The sequence below is a fragment of the Peromyscus leucopus genome, chromosome 1 (genome assembly GCF_004664715.2).
Source record: "Peromyscus leucopus breed LL Stock chromosome 1, UCI_PerLeu_2.1, whole genome shotgun sequence".
NCBI lineage: Eukaryota > Metazoa > Chordata > Mammalia > Rodentia > Cricetidae > Peromyscus > Peromyscus leucopus.
In genome coordinates this window covers 10,715,508-10,741,262 of record NC_051063.1, presented here as the reverse complement: position 1 = coordinate 10,741,262, position 25,755 = coordinate 10,715,508, and the positions used below count along the sequence as shown (strand labels likewise).

The following is a 25,755-nucleotide window of genomic DNA, read 5'->3' as shown; positions in this document are numbered from 1 at the left end:
GTCTTGTGACATCTATGACTTCTCACAGCCAAATGTTGGCAGAAGAATTTTGTATTTATTTTAATTTTTAAGATGTAGAAAAATGCATAGATAAGGTGTCTAAAAAATGTGTCAAGTTCACCTCAAAGTAACTTCACAGCTGCTGACAAAGACTGTTCGGAAAGATTACAGCTCCTGTTGAGAATTAAAGGATGCTAACATGGCTTAGAGGAAGACAGAAAACATGTCCTGTACGTTTGATGTGATATGATTGGAGAACTATAAAATCTAAGTTTGACTTCAGTGAACAGAGCAAACCTTGACTCAACTTCCTTCTTATATAAGTAAAGATTTGAGAGCTTTATAAAATTCACCTATTGCTGCAAAATATGAGTAAAGCTGTGCAACTCTGAAGACAGACCCTGAACATCTGAAGCATCTCTTCAAAGGCAGGTACAGGTTATCTGGTTCACCATCCTTTACTTCCCTCTTCCTTCAGAAATGTTCCACCTCATCTCCACATACATGTACACAGACAGCACACACACGCACCAGGACCACAGGTTTCTACTCAACATTCTGAAGGGACAACTAGAAGAGACAAGTAGTCCCTTTTTAGTTCTCCAAATCTGAGTACCATCACCATCACCATCATCATAGTCATCATCATCATCACCATCATCATCATCATCGCCGTCATCGTCATCATTAGCAGTCACAGCAGTGTGAGCAAGCTACATCACTGCACTGATGTATTACACTTTCATGTTATTTTACTGTTTGTAAACCTCACAATGCTGAGTTGTGTGTTGACTATGTCTTCCCACTAAATAATGTGTGTCCTGGACTTTCTAAGATACTCAGTTTCTAAGATACATAAACAACATGTTCTCTAGTGCTTGCCTGAACAACATGTTTGAATTGCTGGACAACTTTTCCTGAGCCGAGATTCCTTATTTTCTGTCTGCCTTACCGCAAAGAAAAATGATTACAATTTCTTAGGTTAGCTGAAGGTACCATTTCAATGACAGCATTGTTACAGACATCCATGGTCAATACAATATTTGTGACCAGTTTCCTGGGGCCATTAGTTCTAAAACTTTTAGTGGAATGGTGTAACTCTTGGACTTTCTCCCCTAACTTGTGGTAGAGAATGAGGCAGAAAAGGAAAGTCCTAGGAAGCATTAAGCCAGCCTGTCCTCAGCCTCCCCAATTTCTGTCCCTTCAGACTGTCTCCTGACTGACTCTCCTGTAGTAAACATTTTGAGGATAATTTGTGCCTACTGGGTCTAAAGTGAACTGCAGAAAGAAAAGAAAGCTTTATACAAAAACAAAATTATGTTTGCATGTCCCATATGCAAAAGTAACTGAATGCCTGTGCTCATTTTGTGGCACCAAAGCTGATGGACACTTTTTAATGTGAAAACCATTTGTCGGAAGCAGTGGGCTCCAGTGAATAGTAGCATATAGTAATCCCCCAGCATCTGCAGGAAGTTGAATCCAGGATTCACATGGATACCAAAATTTGTAGTTGTCCAAGACCCATGTGTAAGATGATGCAGTGTTTGTCTGCATCCTATCAAATACTCAGATATATTTCATATACCTTACAATAGTTAGTATACTTATGACACTTAGTATAGCCCCTTGACTTATGTAGTACAGTAGGGAAACAATGTAAATTGTTATGCTGAAGTTTTTGGAGAATGACAATGAGAGATGCCTTTACTGTGGTTGATATAAACAGTTTAAAGTGATTACTTTCAGCTCAAGGTTGGTTGAGTTCATGAGGTGGAGGCCATGGATTGTGAGGAGAGACATGGAGGGTTGATTGTGACTGTACCAGGCAGCAGTGACCCACATTAAAACTAAAAGATCAAGGCGGAGGACCCTGCATCATATCGAAACAAAAGGTGAATATTTTGCCTTGTAGGAAGGATTCTATAAGCCAAGCATGCATAAGTATTGGGGGATATGCCAAGGCCACAGGAACATAGAATTCTGCTCCACACTCACACTGTCACAGGCGAGAATCTCCTTTGGAAGCTATTAACAGCCAGAGGAGGGGCTCTCTCTCCAACCAGGATGCAGCAGCCCCATTTAACATTCTTGTCTAGTGAAACAGCACAGGCCCTTGTGCCCGTTTCTAAATGCACATTTTTAATATTCAATATAATCCTACTCTTTAACAAACTCTTTACTCCCTGCCTCTCTGATGGAGCTTCCCGGGGTCTTTAAAGGGACTGTTAACCCAAGAATGGATCGCACTCTTTCTGCATGAGCAGGCCCAGAACCAGCCCATTAAGCCTCCGGTCTACTCCGGCAGTGCTGGTCTCACCTCTGAGGAGATGTGCCAGCTGCTGGGTGATGAGCTCAGGGGCCTCTCGCAGGAGCTCCTTCAGCACCAGTGCGGAGGAAGACTCCGGGATCCCCAGCTCGCCATCGCTCTGCTCACCAGGGTTAATAACTCTGACAACTGCAGCTTCCAAAGTTCTGTCTTCACTGGAAAATAAACAGAGAGGAAGAGCAAGAGATAAGGCATGTTTTCCCACTTGGAGGATGATTCAGTCTTTACTCCCACATGAATAATAATTTCCCCTAATTGGCCCAAAACCTAAATTCTCACGACTATGAAGAATAGGACCTGGAGAGTTGGCTAAGACGCCTGCAGAGCAAGCATAAGGACTTGAGATCCCCACAACCCATGTAAAAGCCTAAGGTACTCCTTGCTATGGTCACTTCAGCACCACAAGGGGGTGGGGAGCATCTGAGGCTTGCTGGTCAGCCCGTCTAGCCAGTGAGCACCGGGTTCACTGATTGGCCTTCCCTCAAAAGATGAGGTGGGGAGGAAGACTTCTGCCCTGGATAAGTTTGCACCCCTTTGCATGGGCACTGGTGTACACACTCAAACACACACTCACATACACACAACAACACACAATACACACATACACATATACACAACAATCACCACTCTTTATCACTACACTTAATCACATACCTCTTATCATATACACTCTTACACATACACATGCTCACACTCACACACACAGTCACACACATACTCACATACACACAATCACACATACTGTTACACACACATACATACACATACACTCACACATATACACACACAAACACACATACACACACACACACACACTCTGTCTGCAGAGGGGAGAACAGGACCTTATTCTGGGTCTCTTCATCTGTCATTTCCACTCATTACTGCCCCCAGGATTCCTCGAGTATTTTCATACCTCCACAGTAGCTACTATTCATTAATTTCTATATGACCAGAAACACTGTAGCTATGTTCAGACCCTATGAGATGGGTTCTAGTAAGATCGTCCTTACATAAGTGGGGAAATTGAGGCACAATGGGGCTAAGAAATGTTCCTGGTCAAGTGACCAGGGACTGGAGCAGGTGGCCTTTAGCTGACAACCTCTCTGGTACCTGCTCAGCATGGTCACTGAAGTTCAGAAAAAATACCACTATGCCCTTGACAACTTTGCCACAATTTTTTTTAAACTCAGACTGTTAATTAACTAATTAATTAAGGTTTGTACTTTTTTATTTTTGGAGTGCTGAAGACCAGTCTCAGGGCCTTTGCATGCTAGGCCAGCGTTCTGTCACTGGGCCATCCTCTACCCGCCACCTACTTCATATATGTAATAGAGGTGGATTTTCTTAAAAGCAGGCAGATGCAGATAAAACCGCACTGTTCCTGACTATTCTAAAACAAATAAGTAACAGTGAAAGGAGTTAGCACTCTATTTTTGTGGAATATTCCATTTCATAAACAACTACAAGCCCAGAGCGTATAACCTCAGTCTCAATGTCAAGCCCAATGTTTTCCATTTCAAGTGGTGACAAAATTCTCTCCCAAGTCTTGTGTTGCATTCTCTTTACTTATGTGTGTTGCCTGAGTTGTCCTGAAAAAGTTAGACATAACTAGTGTGTAATAACTAGGGACACCCAGGCTATCTGTTGTTTGGGGACTGAATTTCCTCCAGAGGTTCACATGTGCAAGATGGTGCCCATGGTGGAGACACTGGATGGTGCTGAGGGCTTTAAGAAGTGAGGCCTGGCAGTAATCCTTAGATCGCCAGGGACATGCCTGATAGGGGAATATGTCTTTCTGTAAGCTGTGAATATGTGTTGCTCTGATTGGTTGATAAATAAAGCTGTTTGGCCTATGGCAAGGCAGCTTAGAGACAGGCAGGAAATTCAAAGAGATACAGGAAGAAGGTCGAGAGGGACGCTAGCCAGCTGCCCAAGGAACAACATGTAATGGAACGCAGGTAAAGCCGCGGACCATGTGGCAAGATATAGATTAACAGTTATGGGCTAATTTAAGATATAAAAGCTAGCTAGCAAAAGGCTTGAGTCATGGCCATGCAGTAATAATTAATATAAGCCTCTGTGTGTTTACTTAGGTCTGAGAGGCTGTGGACCGGGTGGGACATAGAAAAACTCTGGCTACACATGCCCTCACAGGGGGTTGGATGATTCTAGCTTTTAGTTTCTGCCCTAGCTCAAGGTATGACTGTTTTGTTCTTCTTGCTGATTATATACCAACATCACCACAGCCCCCTCTGGTGACCTGATCTGAGAGTTGACTCTCCAAAGCCATGAGAAAGATAAACCTCTTTTTATTTCCTCAGTAGCTTGTGCCAGGTACTTCATTATAGTCCTAGAAAGCTGGTAAATACAACTGATAAATGAAGTCAGTCCAAACTCTCACCCAAAACTGCCAGCCTCTTGCCAATAGATGATTGATAAATACTATTCAAAAGAATTTCATTTGCCTCCAACAGCATAGGGATGAAAGTAACCCACAGACTATTTCCCAAACACTTCGAAACCGTCTGTATAACTGATGCTGCCTCGGTATACTTTAATTCATATGTAAGTACATGTCCTAAAAATGGTTACACTTAAAAATTATTAAATAGGAAGGACTTATCTCAAGTATTCTAAGGTCAAGGTTAGTGATAGTCATCAAAAATAGGCAAATGGGCAAGCTGCAAAGAATGAGCACTTCAAGCTGATGTCCCTTCACTCATGAGCAGTAGAGAGTGGATCATAGAGGCACTTCTGTAATACCCGGCAGGTAGGAATCTGTCTTATTCCTCTCCCTTTGTCTCAGATCCTTGCCCCAGCTAGCAGGCAGATGAGCCAAGCGCTCATCCAAGCTCTGCACTGACTGTACATGGCGCCCTGGGCAAAGCCATCTGTGGCACTGGGCTCTACATTTCCTGTCTATGGCATGAGGCAACTAACTACATGGCCTGTCAACAGCCTGTCTTTTTACCATATAAATAGGAAACCAGTGACCAGGTTGCCCATTTCCCAGCTTCCCCCTTTTCTCTATGAGATTTCTTTAGAACCTTTCTGCTTTATCTGGTTTCAACTTTTGTTACTTATTTTTAACATCAATACATGGGATTCTTGAGACACTGTAAGGAAATACTATTTTGGTAAAATTTATAAGAGGATTCTATATTTACAATCTCAAAATTCAAAAGAAGTAAAAATGGAGAACTGGCATAGGCCAAATTTCATCATTAAAGAAAAAAAATTACTCCTTTTCCTATGAAGTTCTTTTTCTGACTTTTTAAACAATAATAAGGAGACAATAATAATTGTGGGAGCCCACAGTGACTCCAATTTGTGGCTTGATTCCATCTTGACTCAAGATCAGAGGGTTCAAGCTTGTCTTTTCTCTTTAAGACTGGATAACAGGATGTTTGGCCAAAGGTGTGCTTACCAGATATCTTGAGAATTAAGGAGATGTTTACACTTGTTTGTTCCTTGAACCATAATGTCTTTGAGAGGGGGTGGCCTTTCCCTACCCCCTGCTTTGGTTATAAAAAGGCTGTGAGAAATTAACTCCGGGCTGCTGTAGTATTGACTCAGAGCCCTCCCGAACCTATTTTGTGTCTCTGTCTTTTCTTCTATGTCTCTGTTTTTCCTAGCGGTTTTTCTCAATCCTCCCTTCCCTATTCAGGGCTGTTTGGCAGGCTGGGTGGGACCCAACAAATAATGGTGACAGCTGACCCAGAAACCTTCACTCAGGACAACGCCCAGAGCCTCACAGTGAGTCTTACCTCCCCAGGACGTTGCTGCCCACAAGCGTTATAGACAGCTTTCCTTCATCATTCAGCTGATGCAGGTTAATTTCATCTCGGAATATGTGGAATGATTCAGAGATATTCAGCTCTTCTAAAATAAACCTTGTCTCTGTGAAGTAGTTGAATTCAGTTCTTGGGATATTCAGCACTGGCAAGCAGAGGACCCCAGGTGGACTGACCTACCAAAAGAGAGGTTAATTCAACCACTGGGAACAACAGTTTTCCTCCAGCTCGAAGCCAATTGCTAAAGACAGTATAAGTAAACCATGTGACATTCAAAACAAATCTCCCTGAGCCCAATTACAGAGCACTTTCCACTAGTAAATGGGCCCTGGTGTTATATTCCTAAATTATTATTGCATTATCTACTTCTCTCTGTGTGTGCACACGGCACAGCACACATGCGGGGGGCCAGAGAGTGACTCGTCTGAGTCAGTTCTCTCCTCCCACAATGTGGGTCCTGGGAAAGCAGACAGGTGGTCAGGTCTGGCAGCAAAGACATGGGCCTGTTGAACCATTACAATACCAGCCCAGCCATGGTGCTTTCTAGCCTCTTTCATTTTTTCTTTACCTGAAATTTCACAGGTAACCTTACTAGAAACATTTAGGCTTTACTTCAAACCCCCCACAATTTAAAAAAATGTATGAATGTATGCAGACATATACATTTATACATACACACACACAGAGTCTCCTCCTCATGGGTAGCAAATGCATGTCCTTATGGAACTGACAAAAAAAATTGATATTTGGGACAGACTGAGGTGACAGAAGGTAGGTCTGTCACCATCGAAATGGAATACTTGCAACCTGGATCCAGTCAACAGTCCAAGTCCACTATAGTTAAATCTTCTATTTTTTCAAGGTCATCTGGAAAACTATAGGTTAAAATACAGTTTGTGACATGTGGTTGTGACACTTAAAAAATTTACTTATTTTTATTTTATGTGCATTGGTGTTTTGCCTGCATGTATGTCTCTATGAGGATGCTGGATCCCCTGGAACTAGAGTTAGACAGCTGTGAGCTGCCATGTGGGTGCTGGGAATTGAACCTGGGTCCTCTGGAAGATCAGCCAGTGCTCTTAACTGCTGAGCCAGCTCTCCAACCCCAATTGTGACATTTTAAAAATTTATTCACTTGGGAGTCAGGTTTAGCACACATACTAACAAGTTGTGATCGCTACTGAACATACATATATATATATGTATATATATATATATGTATACATACACATATATATGCATACACACATTTATGTTCATAAAACTCTTATATAAGAAACATTTGTGGTGACCAGATGGGGAGGAGGAGGAAGAGAATTTCAGATTAACAATAAATTTCTTTTTCTATAAGAATTTTAAAGTAAAGTACTTTTAAAATCACTTTACAGGTATAGCGATGAGGATCTCACTACCACTGGAAGAACGTGGCTTTGGTGATGTTCATTTCTGAATAAGCAAATAGCCCTCATTCTCAAGTCACTACAGCTCTGCCACCAGCACGTGCTTATTACACAGCTCAACATCCCAGTGTTTGTCTCCCCTGTCTAACATTAAAAAGGCAGGATTGTTTTGTTCTGCTGTCTGTTCCAAGACATAAAACAATCAGGCAGTAGCAGACATTTAATAAATAGTCACTGAATTAAATAAATGAACCAGACGCTGCTATTGTACACAAAACACAAAAGCATCTCCACCGAAGTGGGTTTTCTTTCCACTGTAATGCTAATACTGAATCACAGTCGCATAATAATCATTAGTGATGTATGTATAGCACGGAATTCTTCCTAACTAATTGACAATTGTGTCTAACTCCTGCAAATGCAGTGGAGGAGAATCAGTGCATGAGTCGGGGTGTATGTCTCAAGCTGTTCAAGCAGGACTTCTTCTGGAGGTGGGACCAGAAAACTAGACGGCGGCCACAGCTCCTGCTCAATGAATAGAAAAAGCCCTTCTCCATTCTGAGCCTTTACTTCCTGTTTCTGTAGAATGGGGTTTGGTCTCTGTTCTGCTCACCAGAGTGTGAAGGATGCATGCAAAGCCACAGAGCCCTGAGAGACCGAATACGGTTCTCAGGAAAACTCCACAGAAGCACAGCCCACAACTAGCACAGTATCTTAGGTTTCCTGTCACTGTGATAAAACACAGTAACAGAGAGCAACTTGGGGGGGGGGCGTTATTTCATCTTACAGCTTGTAGTCCATCATCCAGAATTCAGGGCAGGAACTGATGCAGAAGCCCTGGAGGACTGCTGCTTACTGGCTTGCTCAGCCTGCTTTTTTATAGAACACAGGATTGCCTGTCCAGCTGCTGCACTGCTCTGCCCTGTGGGCTGGGCCTTCCCACATCAATCACTAAACAAGAAAATCCCATAGACTTGCTTACAGGCGATCTGAAGAGAGGCATTTTCTCAATGGACATTCCTCTTCCCAGAGAACTGTAGCTTGTATCAAGCTGACAAAAACCAACCAAGCAACAAACAAACAAAAACCCAATCAAGACACATGGAAACAACAAAATCCCTAATATGTGATTCTTTAGTAATGCCATATTTGTTTCTATCCTTAGTTAAAAGTCTCAAAAAAAGGAGAGTCTATATAAGTCTGTGTTCATTTATCTATCTACCTATTGACCATCTATCTTTTATTACTCACAATTTCCCTACCTCCTTTTTGCGGGACGCATCCACATTGATGACACTGTAACTATAGTTGGTGATGTTATTACTATTATGTACTTTCTTTAAACTGCATAGCACTGGTAACCTTAGAGTCAATCCAGTTCAGTCAAGTGTTCTCTGGATGAGCAGCCGAGAATAACAAGGATTGCTTAATACACACATCTCAGCTCAGACACATTCATCTTCTCCTGCCAATTACTCTTCCTTGCAAACTTCAACAACTTGTAAGATAAATTTGATGTAGAGCCCACATGTAGAGATGAGAATACTTTACCCATCATTTTCCTCAGCTGCCCTAAAGCAGTGCTTGCCACCCACAGCTCATTCTGGAAGACTGGGTTTCATGCAAATTTAAATCACTCCAGATCAGCTATGCATAGTATCAGGGGATCCAGATCCAAACGAAATTGAAATAAAATAAACCAGACTCTGGAAAATTAAAAATTCCATGAGCCTTCTGGAACTAGTACCCAAATATTCGGAACATACATTTGAAGGTTTTCAGGCAATAAAGCTCATTACTGTGGGCTGATGGGGTTTATATATGGGAAGTTGGAGCATGATTTGTTAAAAAGGCCTTTCAAGTCCTGTGGGTGCGTCTGTGTTTTACAGAGTAAGAAGCGTCTCCCTTAAAGGACATTAGCAGCAGGGATAAAGGCAACAACTAAGACTTCCAGAACCTAGATTGGACACTCCATGCCCCTGTTTCTGAGTCTCTGGCCAGTGTTCTGTGCTTCATGTGCTGTTCATATGAGTTATTCCGCACGTTTTTCTATTCCCAAAGGCACAGTCACATAGTACATGACAAAGGAAAGAGAGGAGTCCTGAGTCCTGCTTTTTATTACTCCTCTAAATTCTCATTAAATACAATCAACTACCACAAATGTGTTTTAATATGTTGTTTGAAATGATTTTGAGAAGAAACCAGTAAGACATAAGCAGAGCAATGTTTAACGCCCAGGAGGTACTCAATAAAGGCCTGTTGCTTACTGTATTTTAATATTTACTCTCTGCAACAATATAACTGAACATGAAAAACTAAGTTAGTGGCTGCATTTCCCTATATTTATACTTAAAAGATACACAGTTAAGGCACAAAGGATATAATCCCTTTCCCCTCACCTTGTCCAGAAAGTACGCATATGTGAAGGCAGAAATGAGAGAATCCAGGTCACATGACTTAGGTCCAATAACTGCATGAACCTTCTCCAATCGTTTACTTCGATCCTGCAACCAATAAAAAGAAAAATTACACTTTTACTTTACACTTTATATTTTTCCAATATAAAGTGGAAAAATTTCAATTTCTTAAAGTGTGCTTGTCTATACTCATATACAATGGCAGGAAATAATAAATTTACCACAAAATTATATGAAAACTATGTATTATGTTTAACATGGCCAAGAAGAAAATAATCTACCTTTCTTAAGGCTACCTAGGGGGCTTCCACCCACTCAGGAAGGTGCATCAGCACATATAGACACATATAAACACACATATCATACACATGTGCAATACACACACACATACACCAAAAACATAAGACTACCTACAGATTAACTTCCTTTGAACTATATTTCTGAGGCACCATTGTCTTAGTAGGAGGCCATTTCGCTGTGGTCTCCTGATACAAGAAGTGTTTCTTAGTTCAGGAAACAATGTAACTCCTTCTTCCATCCCTCCCACACCACGTAGTCAAACAGTCTATCTGGAAAGGCTTCATTTTCTCACATTCTGTCTTGGATGTCAAAGATATTCTCCCTATATTGTTCTATTTTTTTTAGCAAATAAAACATCTTTTTTTTCTCATTCAGAAAGGGAGGTGTGATTTACATCACTGGTCTAAAACTCAAATGTGTATCCACTGCTTCTTTGAAAGTGTACATATTCACCTCTCTAGAAAAGAACACATACTTTTTGTTTGCATGTTTGTTTTTTGGTTTTTGAGATTTACTCAATAGTTATTTAAATTCTTTTAAAGAAGCCTGACATTTCTTTGAAACATTCAAAAACTAAGTGCTTCTAGAAAACACCGTAGCAAATTGCCTGACACACACACACACACACACACACACACACACACACACACACTATAAAATAAATTTGTATCTCTCCCTTTCTTTCTTTTGAGAAAGGGACTCATGCACCCGGGCTGGCCTCAGCCTCACTCTGTTGCTGATGGAGCAGAACCTCCGATCTTCCTGCATCCCGATGCTGGGATCACAGCGTGCTCCACCATGCTGACTGTCAACAGCGTCTTTCCAGGAAGGGAGCAGCCGAGCTGTGTTTCCTTCTCTCGATTTTCATCACTTATTTTCATCTCCCTGTTTAAGACTGACTAGACACCCACATGCTGTGAAATTGCGCCAAACGGCAGGACTAGTCATGACTGCTCAAGAGCAAACATTTAAGATTCCTTCATGAACAGGAAAAAAAATTAAAACACACCTAATAACCTATCTTGCAAATGAACTTGACAATTTGTTATTATTTGCAGCACAAATATTAAATGGTCTTATTGTGGTTGATATATTGTGCACCCCAATAAACTTATCTGGAATCAGAGAACAGAACAGCCACTAGATAGACTTAGAGCCAGGTGTGGTGGCACACACCTTTAACCCCAGGACTTGAGATCTCATGGCTTGCTTAGGAAAGAAGCATGCCTTTAATCCCAGGAATTTATGGCAGGAAGCAGAAAGGTATATTAAGTCGTGAGAACCAGGAACTAGAAGCTTTTAAACTTTTAGGCTTTTTAGCAGCAGTTCTGCTGAGATCCATTCGGATGAGGATTCAGAGGCTTTCAGTCTGAGGAAACAAGATCAGCTGAGAAGTTGGCAAGGTGAGGTTGGATGTGGCTTGTTCTGTTTCTCTGATCTTTCAGTGTTCACCTCAATACCTGGCTCCGGTTTGTTTTTATTAATAAGACCTTTTAAGATTCGTGCGTCATCTTATTAATAAAAAAAAAAAAAACTCAGTGCCAGCTATTGGGGTGAATTCTGAAGTCAGATAAGCAGAACAAGACACAGCTAACATCACCTTGCCAACTTCTCAGTCAATCCTGTTTCCTCAAAGTGGAAGCCTCTGGATCCTCATTTGAATGGATCTCAGCTGAACTGCTGCTAAACGATTAAAAGCCTCTAGTTCATGGTCTTCATGCCTTATATACCTTTCTGCTTCCTGCCATCACTTCCTGAGATTAAAAGTGTGTGTGTCTTTCCCAAGCAAGACATGAGATCTCAAGTCCTGGGATTAAAGGTGTGTGCCATCATGCCTGGCTCTGTTTCCAGTGTGGCCTTGAACTCACAAAGATCCAGATGGATCTCTGCCTCCCAAATGCTAGGATTAAAGGTGTGTGCTACCACTGCCTAACCTCTATGTTTAATATAATTATTTGTGTAGAACTGGTGGCATCAGAGTCAGAAACAAATTATTAAACAATGAGGATTTGGCCCAAGCACCAAGATGAAGTAAAAAAAAAAAAATTTGCATTATTTTACTATATTACATAAGACCACGTTCATGAAAGTGTGAATGCGCATTGAGTATATTTATCCCACAACCACTCTCTCCACTTTTCACGTCCCATCCCTCCCCATTAGTCTCCTTGCTTCCCCAGACAGTTTCTCTTCTACTTCCGTGCTATCTGTACACATACAATTTTATGAATCAATAAAAGATGAAGAAAATCTCAAAGGAGGTTGGGTAGAGTCCATCACAGGGAAAAGCGGCAGAGAGATTTTACATAAGCCATCCCCGGTAAATGGGTACGTGATACTGCTAAATTAAAACAGACTCATGGTTTCAATTTCTTTGATATTTATTAAAGAAAACAACATACTTAAAGTGCGATACAGACACTGAAGATGATGATCAGCTCCCTCTCCGTGACCATCCAGTCTAGCTCTCACACCCCATCCCCCTTTTCCAGCTTCTAATCTTGTAAACGTACAGCTGGCTCACTGAACTGAACATCCTCTGAGGGGTTTGGCTCAGGTCTAGATTTCAAAGTCAAGACAACAAATATTCTGGAAGCACCTAAGTAAATTTAGGGAAATAGAATTCCAGCCCATTACAACATGAGCAGATGTATTAAGATATCACATTCCTGTAAATGCTGCTCTTCCGAGAAGCTCAAAGGTCTGAGGAGACATTACCTCACTTCTCCCATATCTTGTAAGACAGGCAGTAGAAAGATCAACAATGTTTTTTACAGGTCAGAGGAGTGTGCGATGGGGCCAAGTTTCTTTCCAGAATCTTCAGCCTGACACCGTGAGAGCTGACTCCCTGCCCCATCTAACCACTTCATAATGCCTTAATGACTCTGTGCCCACTCGAGTGTTCATGGCACCGAGGGAGGAGAGAAGGGGCAATATGCACACTAAATACAGTGACGCTGCAGACATTGGTAACATCGACAGAACTGACTTACCTGCTCTCTTGTCTAGGCATCGTCATTCCCAACATAGCTCTGTGTTCAATCTTCAACTTACATGAAAGAAGATGTGCAGGGCATAGCAATATCTCTGTGTGGATGCATTTCTAGATACAGCCCCAATTATTATGTTAGGAAAGAAAGGAGCTAAATAAATGAGATTGTGACTCCAACGTATGCTAGACCAGTGCTCACAAGACAGGAACCTTCTACGATAACCACTGTCTATTTCTTCTTCATTTAAAGAGACAAATGACATATTCTCTTAGAGACCAGATCCATGGCAGACCCTGGTGGGAAACTCTGAGGGCTCCCCATGGTGGCACACACCTTTCTTTCATGCTCCCTCATCGCTCTCCTGACTGCTCTTTTTACCACGTGTCACAGTATATCACTGCCGTGATCTCTTCCGATGCCATCCATCCATAAGATGGCTAATATGGCAGTCAGCATGACAGAATCTAGAATCACTTGGGAGACAAGCCCCTGGACAGGTCTGATTGGGAGTTTCTGTTATTGATAGATTGGTTTGACTGAGGGCTACACCGTTTCTTGGTCTGGAGGTCCTGGACCGAATAAAGACTGAATGACCTGAGCTCCAGCATCCATCTCTCTCTGCTGTCTGACTTGGGATGGCCTGCTAGGCCTCAAACTCCTGCCCCTGGGATCCCTCCACTGAGAAGGACTTTACCTTAAAATGAATAAAATAGACCCTTCCTTGGCTTGCTATTGTCCGGTATTCTGTCATAGCAACAACAAGAGTAACTAACACATCACACATCTGCCAGTCCAGCTAATGGTGTAGTGCCTAAGTTCCAACACTTTCTCCCTCCACCACCTTCCAGTCAAATGGAGAGGAGCTGCAGAAACATCGGTGTTGTAGAATGTTCTTTTACGGTGTGTTACTTTTGTTCATGTTGCATTTGTTTAACTCTGTGAAGCTGTCTAAAACACCTGATGGTCTAATAAAGAGCTGAATGGCCAATAGTGAGGCAGGAGAGAAAAATAGGTGGGGCTGGCAGGCAGAGAGGATAAATAGGAGAAATCTGGGAGAAGAAGGAGCAAGAGAACAAGGAGAGGAGGACATCAGAGACCAGCTACACAGCTACACAGCCATCCATGGAATAAGAGTGAAAGTAAGCTATACAGAAGTAGAGAAAGATAAAAGCCCCAAGGCAAAGGGGTTAATCTAGGTTAAGAAAAGCTGGCAAGAAACAAGCCAAGCTAAGGCCGGGCATTCATAAGTAATAATAAGCCTCCTTGTGTGATTTATTTGGGAGCTGGGTGGTGGGCCCCCCCAAAATAGTAAAAGAAAATCCAACAACACGATGGTACATTGAACAGAGTATATTTGAGCTGATGAACCAAATAATGAGATAATGAGAAATGAGAACACTGGGGAAAGGTAAAGAGGATGCTACGGCAAGTTTCTTTGAAAAATCTGATGTTTCAGTAAAGATGCGAACCCGGGAGTGAAGAGTTTTCACAGGACATGGGAAGAACATACACAAAGGTCCTGAGTTTAGAAAGGGTTCAACATATTCATCAACTGACAAGTACACGCCTTTCCTAAACATGATCTTGTAAAGTCAACAATGAACAGCTCTGGCAAGTAAATGTTCCCTCCTTAACGGCACACAAGTACAGCAAGCATTAAGGAAGCTTGGAGACAAAGACTTACTGTTAATGCCTGAGCCTCATACAGACAGAACAGTGATAATCAGACGAAACAGATACCGCCAGCTTTATCATCTAAATGTACTTCCAAATGCACTGTCAGGGCTTTCCCATAATTAATTCATAAAAACAATGAACTCACCAATATTTCAGATCATGATTCGAATATGCTTTCAATTTCAAACAACAATTTTATATATCAATAAAATGAGACTTCCCAGCTCTTCTCAAAAGCTGACAAAATACTTGCATATTCAGACCGCACTGCATGTTAGAGGAAGTGTTAAGACAGAGCACTTTTAAACCCACCCATGGAAAGCAGAGGTCCTGACCAGAAAAGGGCTTCCAGAACCTTCCAATAAACATAAGTTGGTTTGTTCTAAATTTCCCCCTCACAGAAATAAAGTTGCTCTTACCTCTAACTTTTCCAGTACAAAGTCTTACACAAAATATTTTTCATCAAAAAGCCCTTTCACAAAAAGTGTGTGTGTGTGTGTGTGTGTGTGTGTGTGTGTGTAAGTAACAGACTCCTGGAAGCAGCATAGGTGGCTTTACAAATCTCCATGGGGGCTGGAGAGATAGCTCAGCAGTTAAGAGCACTTGTTGCTCCTGCAGAGGACCCCGGTTCGGTTCCCAGCACCCACATGGTGGCTCACCACCATTGGTAATGCCAGGGGATACAACACCTTCTTCAGGTGTTCTGGTTCTCCAAGGGTACCAGACACGCACATGGTACATCAGGCAAAACACTCATATACACAAAATAAAATAAATCTAAAAATCATTTTTAAAATATTATATTGCTAAATAGGCTCTCTGGCTCACTGGCTGCCTAGTCTGGGTTCAAATAATTAAAAATACTAGTGCCTGGCATAGTGGCACACATTGTAATGCTAGGAACTTGGGAGACTGAAGCAGGAGAATCACAACTTTGAAGCTATGCTAAGTATTATTGCTGTGGATATCGCTCTATATAAATAAAATGCTGATTGGCCAGCAGCCAGGCAGGAAGTATAGGCGGGACAAGCAGAGAAAAGAATTCTGGGAACAGGAAGACTGAGTCAGGAGACACTGCCAGCTGCCATGAGTACCAACATGTTACTGTTAAGCCACAAGCCATGTGGCAGGGTATAGATTTTTAGAAATGGGTTAATTTAAGATAGAAGAACAGCTAGCTAAAAGCCTGAGCCATTAGGTCAGACAGTTTAAATAATATAAGTGTCTGTGTGTTTATTTTATAAGTGGGCTGTGGGACTGCTGGGGCTTGGCAGGAGCTGGAGTGAAAGACTACAGCTACATTTTATAGTGAGAATCTGTCTATAATGGTTAGTCATTGTCAAACTAAACTAGATTTAGAATTGCCGTGGAGACACTTCTGGGTGTGTCTATTGGGGTATGCTGAGAAAAGTGCAACTAAAGAGCAAAGAGTCCCTGTGAGTGAGACCAACACCACTCCAGGGGCCAGGGTCCTGCACTGGAGAAGAAGAGGAGACCTGAGCACCAGCGTTCATCCTAACGTGAGCACCATGCGAGCGGCTCCCTCCTGCCCTGCTATCACGCCTTCTCTACCATGACGGAGGGTACCTTCAAGCTGGCAGTCAGAGAAACTGCCCTTTCCTCTAGTTATTCTTGCCAGGTACTTTGTCATGGGCAATGAAAAAAGTAACTAATTGATTGTCTCAAAAAAAAATCAATTTCAGAATAAATTCCAAAAAAATAAAAAATAAAAAGTAATGAGAGACTAAGAGATCATAATTGGTTTATTCTTGGAAGTACACCTCAGGCTGTGGGTGTACAAAAGCATTCACCAGAACCTGCAAGTACAGGACACAAGCATATTATATTCAGTTTTCTCATAAATGTCGTAATTTAATTGGTGACCTAATTAGGGAAGGACAAAGGGCTTTCAGTGGTTGAGACAGAAAAGGGTCATGAGGTAATATAATTGCCTGATAAAACCAAAATAGTCAATTCAGATCAATTTACGTTGCCAGTAGCCTCTGCTCTCATCTCCACTAATCCCCAACTCTCAAGACTGGGGGAACTGAGCTAAACCGATGTGCTGAGTCCTTACAGGCGCTAACTAGGGAAGGACCAGGCTGAGAACACAGTTTCACAAATTCTAGCAGCAGGGCTAGATAGCCGGATGTGTCCAAGGGGCTGCGAAGGTGTTGTTGCAATGAAAATAATGGAGGGGAGACATGAGTTGTTGACACTGATTGGCTACAGATATGAAGGGCAGGGCAATGCAAAGCACCAAGCACTTAGGAATAGATAATTTATAAGGAAAGGCTGAGATTACAGTCCAGAAAATTAAGGCTAACAGCAGGATGGGATAGCCTTGCTGGTCAGCCATGCTGGGATTTAAGTCAGGGTCTGATTAAAAACGTTCAGGAGTGTGAAACTGCTTTTGTTAGTTTGGTCTGAAGTTGTTAATTTGTTAACTTTCTTCGTCTCTCTCCCTCTCTCTCCTTGGTATCCCCCCACCCCCAAGTCCTTCAGCAACTGAAGTGAATTTGGGGCATGTTGGACTCTTTCTTTTACGATCACCACTCTCCTCCCCAACCAAGCTCAATATTTTCTCTCTGGCTTCTTCTTGCCACGCTGGAGGATGCTTTTCTTCAACATTTTCTGTTTGAGAAAACTGGGGAGTGGGGACCAGTTTAAACACATTCAACTGTGGTCAGGTAGACCTGAACCTCTTTTTTGTTTTGAGATACAAGAGGCTGTTTGTTGTGAGTAGGTGGTGGGGAGCCAATCCCAAATACTGCCTGAGGACCTGAGATGAGCTGTGGGTCACTGGCTCACTTGAGGGAGCCTCTAGTCTAACCAGGTATTTTATACTCAATCATTCTTCCCTTCTCAGGTGAGTCTACCCTTTTTCAACCTGCTTACTGCCAATTTTGAAAACAGAATATCCTCAGATGGAGTGACCTCAAATATCATTATGTACACTTTTCTGCATAGTTCATATTACTGATGATGATGATGATGATGATGATGATGATGATGTGTGTGTGTGTGTGTGTGTGTGTGTGTGTGTGTGTGTGTGTGTACATATATTGTTCAGGGATGTTTTGAAAGCAGTACTATTATTTTTCCTCTCTATCTTGAACTTTGAAACTTTAGACCTGCACCCCTAAATCCTTACCTTCACTAGAGAGTCCACAAGGAAATCATCCAACAGTTTTCTGAGGGGTTTTAATTTTTAGCTGTCTGCTTTAGAAGTGCTTCTGTCTATGATCAACTGGTCCCTTCTCGTGTAAATAGACAGTGCATCCTGGATTTTGCTCTCTGTGATTTTACAAGTCTTGAAAATCCCCTCGACTTTTCCTTTCAAGATCCGGGGGGCTGTCATCTTTTTCATGGTGATGGAAGTGAACCTGGGTCCTTAATCGTACTCCTCAGCTCTGACCTGTCTTGTGTCTCCTTTCTGTGCTAAGCCCTCCCCAGGAAAGGCATTCATACTCTCTGGGAGACAGCATTTGGTACAGATTCTGTTGCCAACCCATCCACATCACAGGCAATCTGAGGGTTTCAAGGACAAGTGCAATAGAATGGCCCCTGTATCTGGCATGCAACCATGCCTCCTGAGGTTTACACAGCAATTGCTTATTTTAAAATTTGCAAAATAGACAATCACAAAGGGGAAAAACACTCAGTTCCCCAAATTAAATCCATTGCTATGAACGTTTAGTGCATTCCTTGTAATATTCTCTTCCCATACTTCTATGAGCACTCTCTCCTGCTATATATGATTCATTCTCTCTTTTGAAATTCAACAAGGCTCTCTGTTCTCTGAAAATTCTAGGATATAGATGTTGCAATGGCCAGAAGTAGTTTGTATTTGCTTGCTTGTACAGTCCCCAGATGCTGCTTGGTACATGTAATGGCTTTCTTTAATATGGCTCCTTATAATTTATGTACTCAATCTTCTACTGTTAGAGACTTATTTAAATTTTTGGAAACAATTAAACCTTCTGCAGTGAATATTTGGGACACAGTGTTTTTGCATCAATTCCTAATTATTTTTTTTATAATAAATTCCCAGGCTTTAAATTTCTAGGTCGAAGAAAGTAGTATTTTAATACTCGCCAGAAAGGTTAAACAGATTTTCATTTCCACTGACAGAAATACCGAATTGTTAAATCTTCAAACACACGTTCAAGTAATTACATTAGCAGGTAAAATAAGACCACAGTGTTGTTTGACTGCTTTTTTATGACTGTAAGACAAATGCTTGATCCTTTTTTTTATGGGCCCCACAACATTGTCTGCACACTTTTATGCTATTCATCCCATTTTCATTGATGAAGAAACTACTAAAACATTAACATCCTGCACTTTGGTAATGTCTGGAAGAGTCTCCTTTGTTCTCGGGCCTTGGGCATCTATGAGAGAATCTGTTCGGTAAGTTGCATTAGGTACACAGTACCCGTGCATTATTTAAGAGAGCATTATCGTTTTTAGCTCTAAAACACAGCCATTCTCTGTGCCCTCTTTTCCCCAGCCAAGCCACTCCGCTCCTAGACAAGGTTGCAACTACATGCTCCAAACTTGACTGGAGAGCAGCAGAGATCTGCAAGCTCTTGAATGGAATGCCTCGACTCTTCTGATATGCTTGCGATCTCAATGGTAAAGCAACTTACTGTGTAATCTAAGATGGTGGCTATATGACTATGAAATGTTTTTAGACACAGATAAATTTTGATAGACAACAGTACCAAAAGAGGAATGATAAACAATAAACTGTGGAAGAGACTGCACAGAATCCTCACAGTCTTCCCATTGGTGGGACAAGATTTGAACCATCCAAAGAGCTTCTACATGCTGAGGCTTTAAGAGGTCAAGCAACGCTAGGGAATGCTAGGTAACAGAGGTGGCTAGGTAACTAATAGAAAAAATGCACCTGAGTAGGTAGTCAACCTCATTAGAGGTCACAGAGGTCAAAGAAGACCAAGGCGATGGTAAAATGGCTCCCCATCATGTCTGCAAGCAATCAAAACTACTTCTCGCAAGAAGCAGGCCTGGGAGCCACGGCCTCCAAAAGAAGCTGTAATAAGCTCCTTAAGATCATGTGACCCCTGTCAGTTTCAGAATGTATCTGAAGTCAGTTTAAGTAAAGGAGCTGCTGAATTGCTTCAAACCAAGTACAACTTGAGAAAGAGTTGCTAGTCATAACGCTGCAATCTGCTAAAGTTTAGAGTTAGGAGAGGCTTAGGATTCACCAAGTTGGAATGTTTAGTGTTTTCCCATGTCAGGTTGTCTGTGTACCACAGTGTAATGGAAGAGATAACACAAACTTAGGGTTACAGCCTGTTAAATAGTCTTAGTTTAGAAGAGTCTTAAATGTGCCTTATGATGCTATTTAGTACTACCTGAATAAAACTGAAATAACATGTATGGAAGGAATGACTCGTGGATGTCCAGTTGCTTCTATTTGCACAGCTTTGATTTGACATGACTGAGACAGGGAGGGAATGAAGAAAGAATAGACCCACAGACACACACACAGAAAAGTGGGGATGGGGTGGACCGTGTGCTCTAATGGAGACGCAGCAATGGGCTAGAAACTCGGTGAATTCATTATATACCACTGAGCAAGGAGGTGAGTTTACGTACACAGCTGAACAAGGAGGTGGGTTAACTACTCTCTGTAGGAGGTCTCTGTAGGAGAGCAGTTACTGGTTATAGTCATTCAGGAGGAGGAAGGTGCATTGAGAGTTTCCACATATGCTAGTTTTAGCTGCTTAGACTAGGTTATACCATTCTCACGGGTCTGAGGAACTGGGGTCCTTGATGTGATTGTGCTCATGTCAATAATCCACATGCGCTTAGGACTTTGTCTGCTCCTCCCATCCAGTGTCAACAACTTCTACAGTTCTAGTTTGAATGATTCAAGACCCAAAGAGACTCTATTGACATCACTGTGAGAGATTCGGGGATTTGTACCCCCAGGCTATGATTTTACACGGGCTGGGGACATCTAAGGAATTGTAGTGCTTCATATGGTGCTTTTGATGAGATTTTACAGTTAGTTAAACAATGTAGTTAGCAAAATGCAGGAAATGTGTTGTAAAACTCAAATAACTTCTTTCGGGCAATAATAAGACATACAAACACTTTTTTAAAAAGTGAATTCTTCAAATTGAGACATTCCTATAATAATTTTTCAAGGTAGAAGCCAGACATACGGCATTCTCCTACACCTCTCTGCTAGTATATATCTAAGAACTTAAGAAAAAAATTCTATGACATTATGACTAAAAGGTAAAGAGGCTGAAAAGAAAGGAAAGTCTGGCTGTAGCTGGTACCAGAGGCCCCATCTAGCATGTTCAAGGGTCTGGATTCCAGTCCCAGCAATGCCAAAGGAAAAGAAGAGAGAATACATTATTTATAAATATTTTCATTTTCCTGCAATGGATTCTCTTGCAAAATGTCTTCTGCCATTTTACACCATGTTTCCAGAAGTTTTTTCCATAAGCTGGGGTCCAGATCAAGATCTACAGACATGTCACCCTCCCGTGACACGCACTACATGGCACAGGTTGCTGCAGTTCCTTTAATTATTTCTGTTCTTCGGCTTGGAAGGGCTGGAGCTAATTAGTCAGGTCTTGTCCCCCCCATGAACAAGTGGAGACACGCTCAGAAGGCTTCTCCCAGAAGCTTTGCCTTCTATACTCAGCTCATTGTCATAGGAAGATCTATTGCTTTAATACTCAAGAGTGTTTGTCTGTATTCAGAACAGACATCAGGCCTGTGACACCACACACCTGGTGCATCAAAAATCCACTCAGACATGACAGTAATGAACAGACACGGGGCTAGAAGCAGACAGGAGGAGAAGAATTTTCGAGCGTGGCGCACTCCAGCAGGTTCACAGGGACATGTGCAAGGGATATGCAGAGCAATTACTGTACTTTGCAAAGATGACAGTTTTTAATGATGCCATTATTTATTACATTGTGTGTTTTTCAATGACAGAAGGACTCTCACCTTCCAGGTGACCCCAGTGTTGATTCTCTCTCTGTATATACACATACACACACAAAATACATATAATATCAAGTATATGATTCTTGCAAGCCAAAAAAAAATTAAAACTAAATAGTGCCTAACACATAGTAGATAGATATGCAGTAAAGGTTTATTGCAATTCATTTTGTATAACATTGAACACTGTAAGGGGATATGGATATAAAAGGAAAACATTTATAGAAATGAGTGTATGTAAATTCTGTATTATCCCACTGATAATTTATTTACTCATTTGTTTTAGTGATGGACATCAAAAACCCAACTGCAATCAACCAAACAAGCCAGCAAGAACTAGAGAATCAGACTCCAAAGTGTGTGTGTGTGTGTGTGTGTGTGTGTGTGTGTGTGTGTGTGTGTTGAGGAGTGGCTTTTTAGTTTATTAATAATTTAACTCACTCTTGAGAGCAGAAAGGAGGGGAACTGATGTTTTAAACAAACAAAATAGAACAGCAACTCTTTGTGGGTGGTTTATAGATGCAGTGGTTGGGAGAACAGCTTGGGACTTCTGAGTGACTGACAAATTTCAGCTAACACTAACTGAAGAGAGAAATACAAGAGACAAGTACTAGTTTTTAATCACAGTGAGAGCGGAGAGTACCCACTCTCACACAGCTCTGGAGGGTACCATTATATGGAATGGGATGATGTCATTTGATAGAGCCTAGTCCAACATGGCATGTGCTAATAAAAGGGGAAATTTGAACACAGACACTAACAGAAGGAAGACACAGGAAGAAGCCATCTCAAGCCAGGGGATGCTGAGCCCACCATCTGTTAGGTACGGGGCCTGGAGTCTTTCTTTCTTGGCACCTCCTGAGGAATCATGGCCCAGGAAACCATATCTTCAACTTCTACCCTTCAGAACTGTGAGACAATACATGTCTGTTGCTAAGCCACCCAGGTTTTGGCAGTTTGTTACAGCAGTCCTGAGATTTAGAATACCAAAGCAGAGGTCCACCACAGATTCATGGTGCAATTCTTTCCATTTTTGTATATGTTTTAAATTTCCAAAATAAAAGTTTTTAAAAGACGCTTTGCACACAGTCTCAGAGACATGAATAATTCAGTTGTGCTCTGCCATAGTCCTCCTGAGGAAAGCAGCCACAGACAAAACTCTAATATCCAAAATACAGCCAGTCCATCTCCAATCACTGAATCTAATTTCACATCTGTAATTCCTTTTCGAGGAATCGCTGCTAAATCTCTCAAACAAGGCGCCAGAAAGCTCCACTGTGCCTCCCGGCTCTTTCGAGTTCCCAGTGGCGAACCCGCCTCTCTCAAGCATAATTGAACGCAGCCTCATGGTGCCTCAGAAATCCACACAGGAGACAAGAAAGAGAGAGGGGAATCTTTCTGTACAGACCCATGACAAAGTCCTGCGAATTTGTTCTTTGCCCAAGCATGAATGGCCTGCTATGCAGGCCATATAGGTGGCATTTAGCACCCAGTAAGCAGGTTAAGAAGAAATACATCATGAAGTGCATTAAATAACCCCATAATCACATCTAAGGACTAAGTAAACCAGGCTACCACAAATACTAAAATGCATGATAACAAAAGCAGTCAGCATTTTCCAAACCATATGCTTGTAAATGTTATTCTGCAGGGAACCAATTAAAACTATGGGATACTTAGAACACAGACATATGGAACAAAAGAGGGCAACTTATCTTGTCACTTCAGTGCTTGCTCAGTACATCTATTAGTGAGATATAATACTGAATTATTAGTACAAATAAATGCTATCTTAATTATCCACACCAAAAGGCGATGGCAGCGCTTCAAGCCTCTGCCTGGGTGGTGCTATTGCTCTTAAATGGGAGGGGGTCCACAGTCGTCAGAGAGTCACATGAAATTCCAGTCATGTTAAATATCATAAATACAATTATTAAGGCAAATATTTGATCAGGCTAGGTCTTCGTTTTCTCCTCTGGTGCAATAGAAAAATAACAATAACAATATTTTCTGAAATGCACGTGGTTCCCAGTGAAAGCAATTAGAAAGGGCACAAGGAGAAGGCACACAGGGTGTGTGATGCCTGAGTGAGCCAAGAGTGATGCTGATTGCCACTGGACAGGAGATATGCAGCTCATTCAGAAGAAGCAGTCAGAAGACTGATTTCAATACCATTGAGTTAAAAATTTAGACAGAGTTTTACTACGTTTCCCTGATACTAAAAAGTAAATAAACCAGAAAACTTAAAAACAAAAATCTGTGACCCATTCATAGATCAGCCTAATAGTCAGCATTTTTCATCTGATTACTGGAACTTCATTTGCCATTATCAGTCAACTTAGAATTAACATTTAAGGGACCCAGACAAATAAATTCTAATAAGATGGCCCAAACATAGCTACAATAATCCTAGAAATGGCAGCCCTGAACAATGCCCTAGAAAATACATGAAATACTAAAAGAGATGGACATTTTTCATATATTTGTAAAGAAATACAATTGGGTAATAAACGTTACATGAACAATGGTCAATATGCATATCCATATCAGCCAAATGCAGGTCAAAAACACTTGAGATTCTATTTCATCCCAGTCTAAACAGCTGTGAAGAAATTAACAAATGCTGGTGAGGGAGGGCTGAGAAGAGAGCCCTTAGAGCATTGATGGTGGGAATGTAAATTAGTGTAGATACCATAAATGTCAATACAGTGGTTCATCCAAAAAACGAAAACTAGAACTGTATCATGGTCCAGCCATACCACTCCTGGGTATGTATGGAAAGGAATCTAAGTCAGATCTAAGTCAGCAGAGCAAAGAGATAGCCTGGGCACAATAGCCAAGAAACAGAATCAACCTCATTGTCCATCAATGGATGAATGGACAAAAACATGTGACCATATATGCATAAACATGAGTGTATGTAGTCATTAATAAGAACAAAATGATCATATCATTTGTAGACAATGGACAGCACTGGAGAATGTCATGTTAAGGAATAAAACAAGGTCAGGTGATGGTAGTTCATGCCTTTAATCCCAGCATTCAGGAGGCAGAGGCAGGCTGATCTCTGTGAGTTCAAGGCCAGCCTGGTCTACAAAGCAAGTTCCAGGACAGTCGGGACCACAGAGAAAAACTCTGTCTCAAAAAAACAAACAAACAAAAAGAGATAAAACAAGACTCAGAAATGCAAATGTCTTCTCTGGACTTAAAACTATGGATGCAGAAAGGGAATTTTATTTGGATAGAGCAGGGGACCAGCATGGGACACAGAAGTGGGGATAAAACAGGTCACGGGAAGGTGACTATGATCCAAAGTTTGTGACACACATGCATGAGCATGTCACTAGGAAACTCAGTATTTTGTGCTAAGAACATATGCTAATAATAAAGAAGAGATTAGAGAAATGAGGGGAAAAAGTCTCACAGTGAAGGATTCTATTGACTGTCACAGATGAGCTCAGAAAGAGGGCCAGTGTAGTACCACAGCTGTGAGGAGCTACATTAATAGTAATGAGCACCAAGTGTAAGTTACAAACTATAATACACCGTTTTCACATGTGTACAACCTACTGCCTTGCCAATGACCCCTCCGAATGGTCTGTTTAGAAGTCTGTGCTTCTTAGCCCTCCCCCCACACACACTGTGTGTCTCAGGCACACAAGACAACACCTGGAGTGTCTGTGCAGCCCACTTTATAGTCTTCGTCTTTTTACCCCGAATTCCTTCTCTTGCCTGAACTATGAACCATGACTCTTTTGCGGGGCTCAGACCTAGAGACTTCTGCCTACTGATAGGTAGCCCTCAACCAGGGAGGTGCCCCCCAGCCTGTGTGTCCTTACCAAAACATCACTG

The 25,755-nt window shown here is 41.6% G+C and overlaps 1 protein-coding gene across 10 annotated transcripts in view; it reads right to left on the bottom strand.

Annotated features, from left to right (window-relative positions):
- Positions 1 to 25,755, bottom strand: part of Prune2 (prune homolog 2 with BCH domain) — a 262,014-nt gene that overhangs the window by 204,373 nt on the left and 31,886 nt on the right. For all 10 annotated transcript variants that reach the window (XM_028874880.1, XM_028874885.1, XM_028874884.1 and 7 more), the window contains exons 2-4: positions 9,920 to 10,024; positions 6,094 to 6,296; positions 2,318 to 2,481 (exon numbers count right to left, since the gene is read on the bottom strand). In XM_028874880.1, the coding sequence (XP_028730713.1) occupies positions 2,318 to 2,481; positions 6,094 to 6,296; positions 9,920 to 10,024 (472 nt within the window). The remainder of the gene's footprint in view (positions 1 to 2,317; positions 2,482 to 6,093; positions 6,297 to 9,919; positions 10,025 to 25,755) is intronic.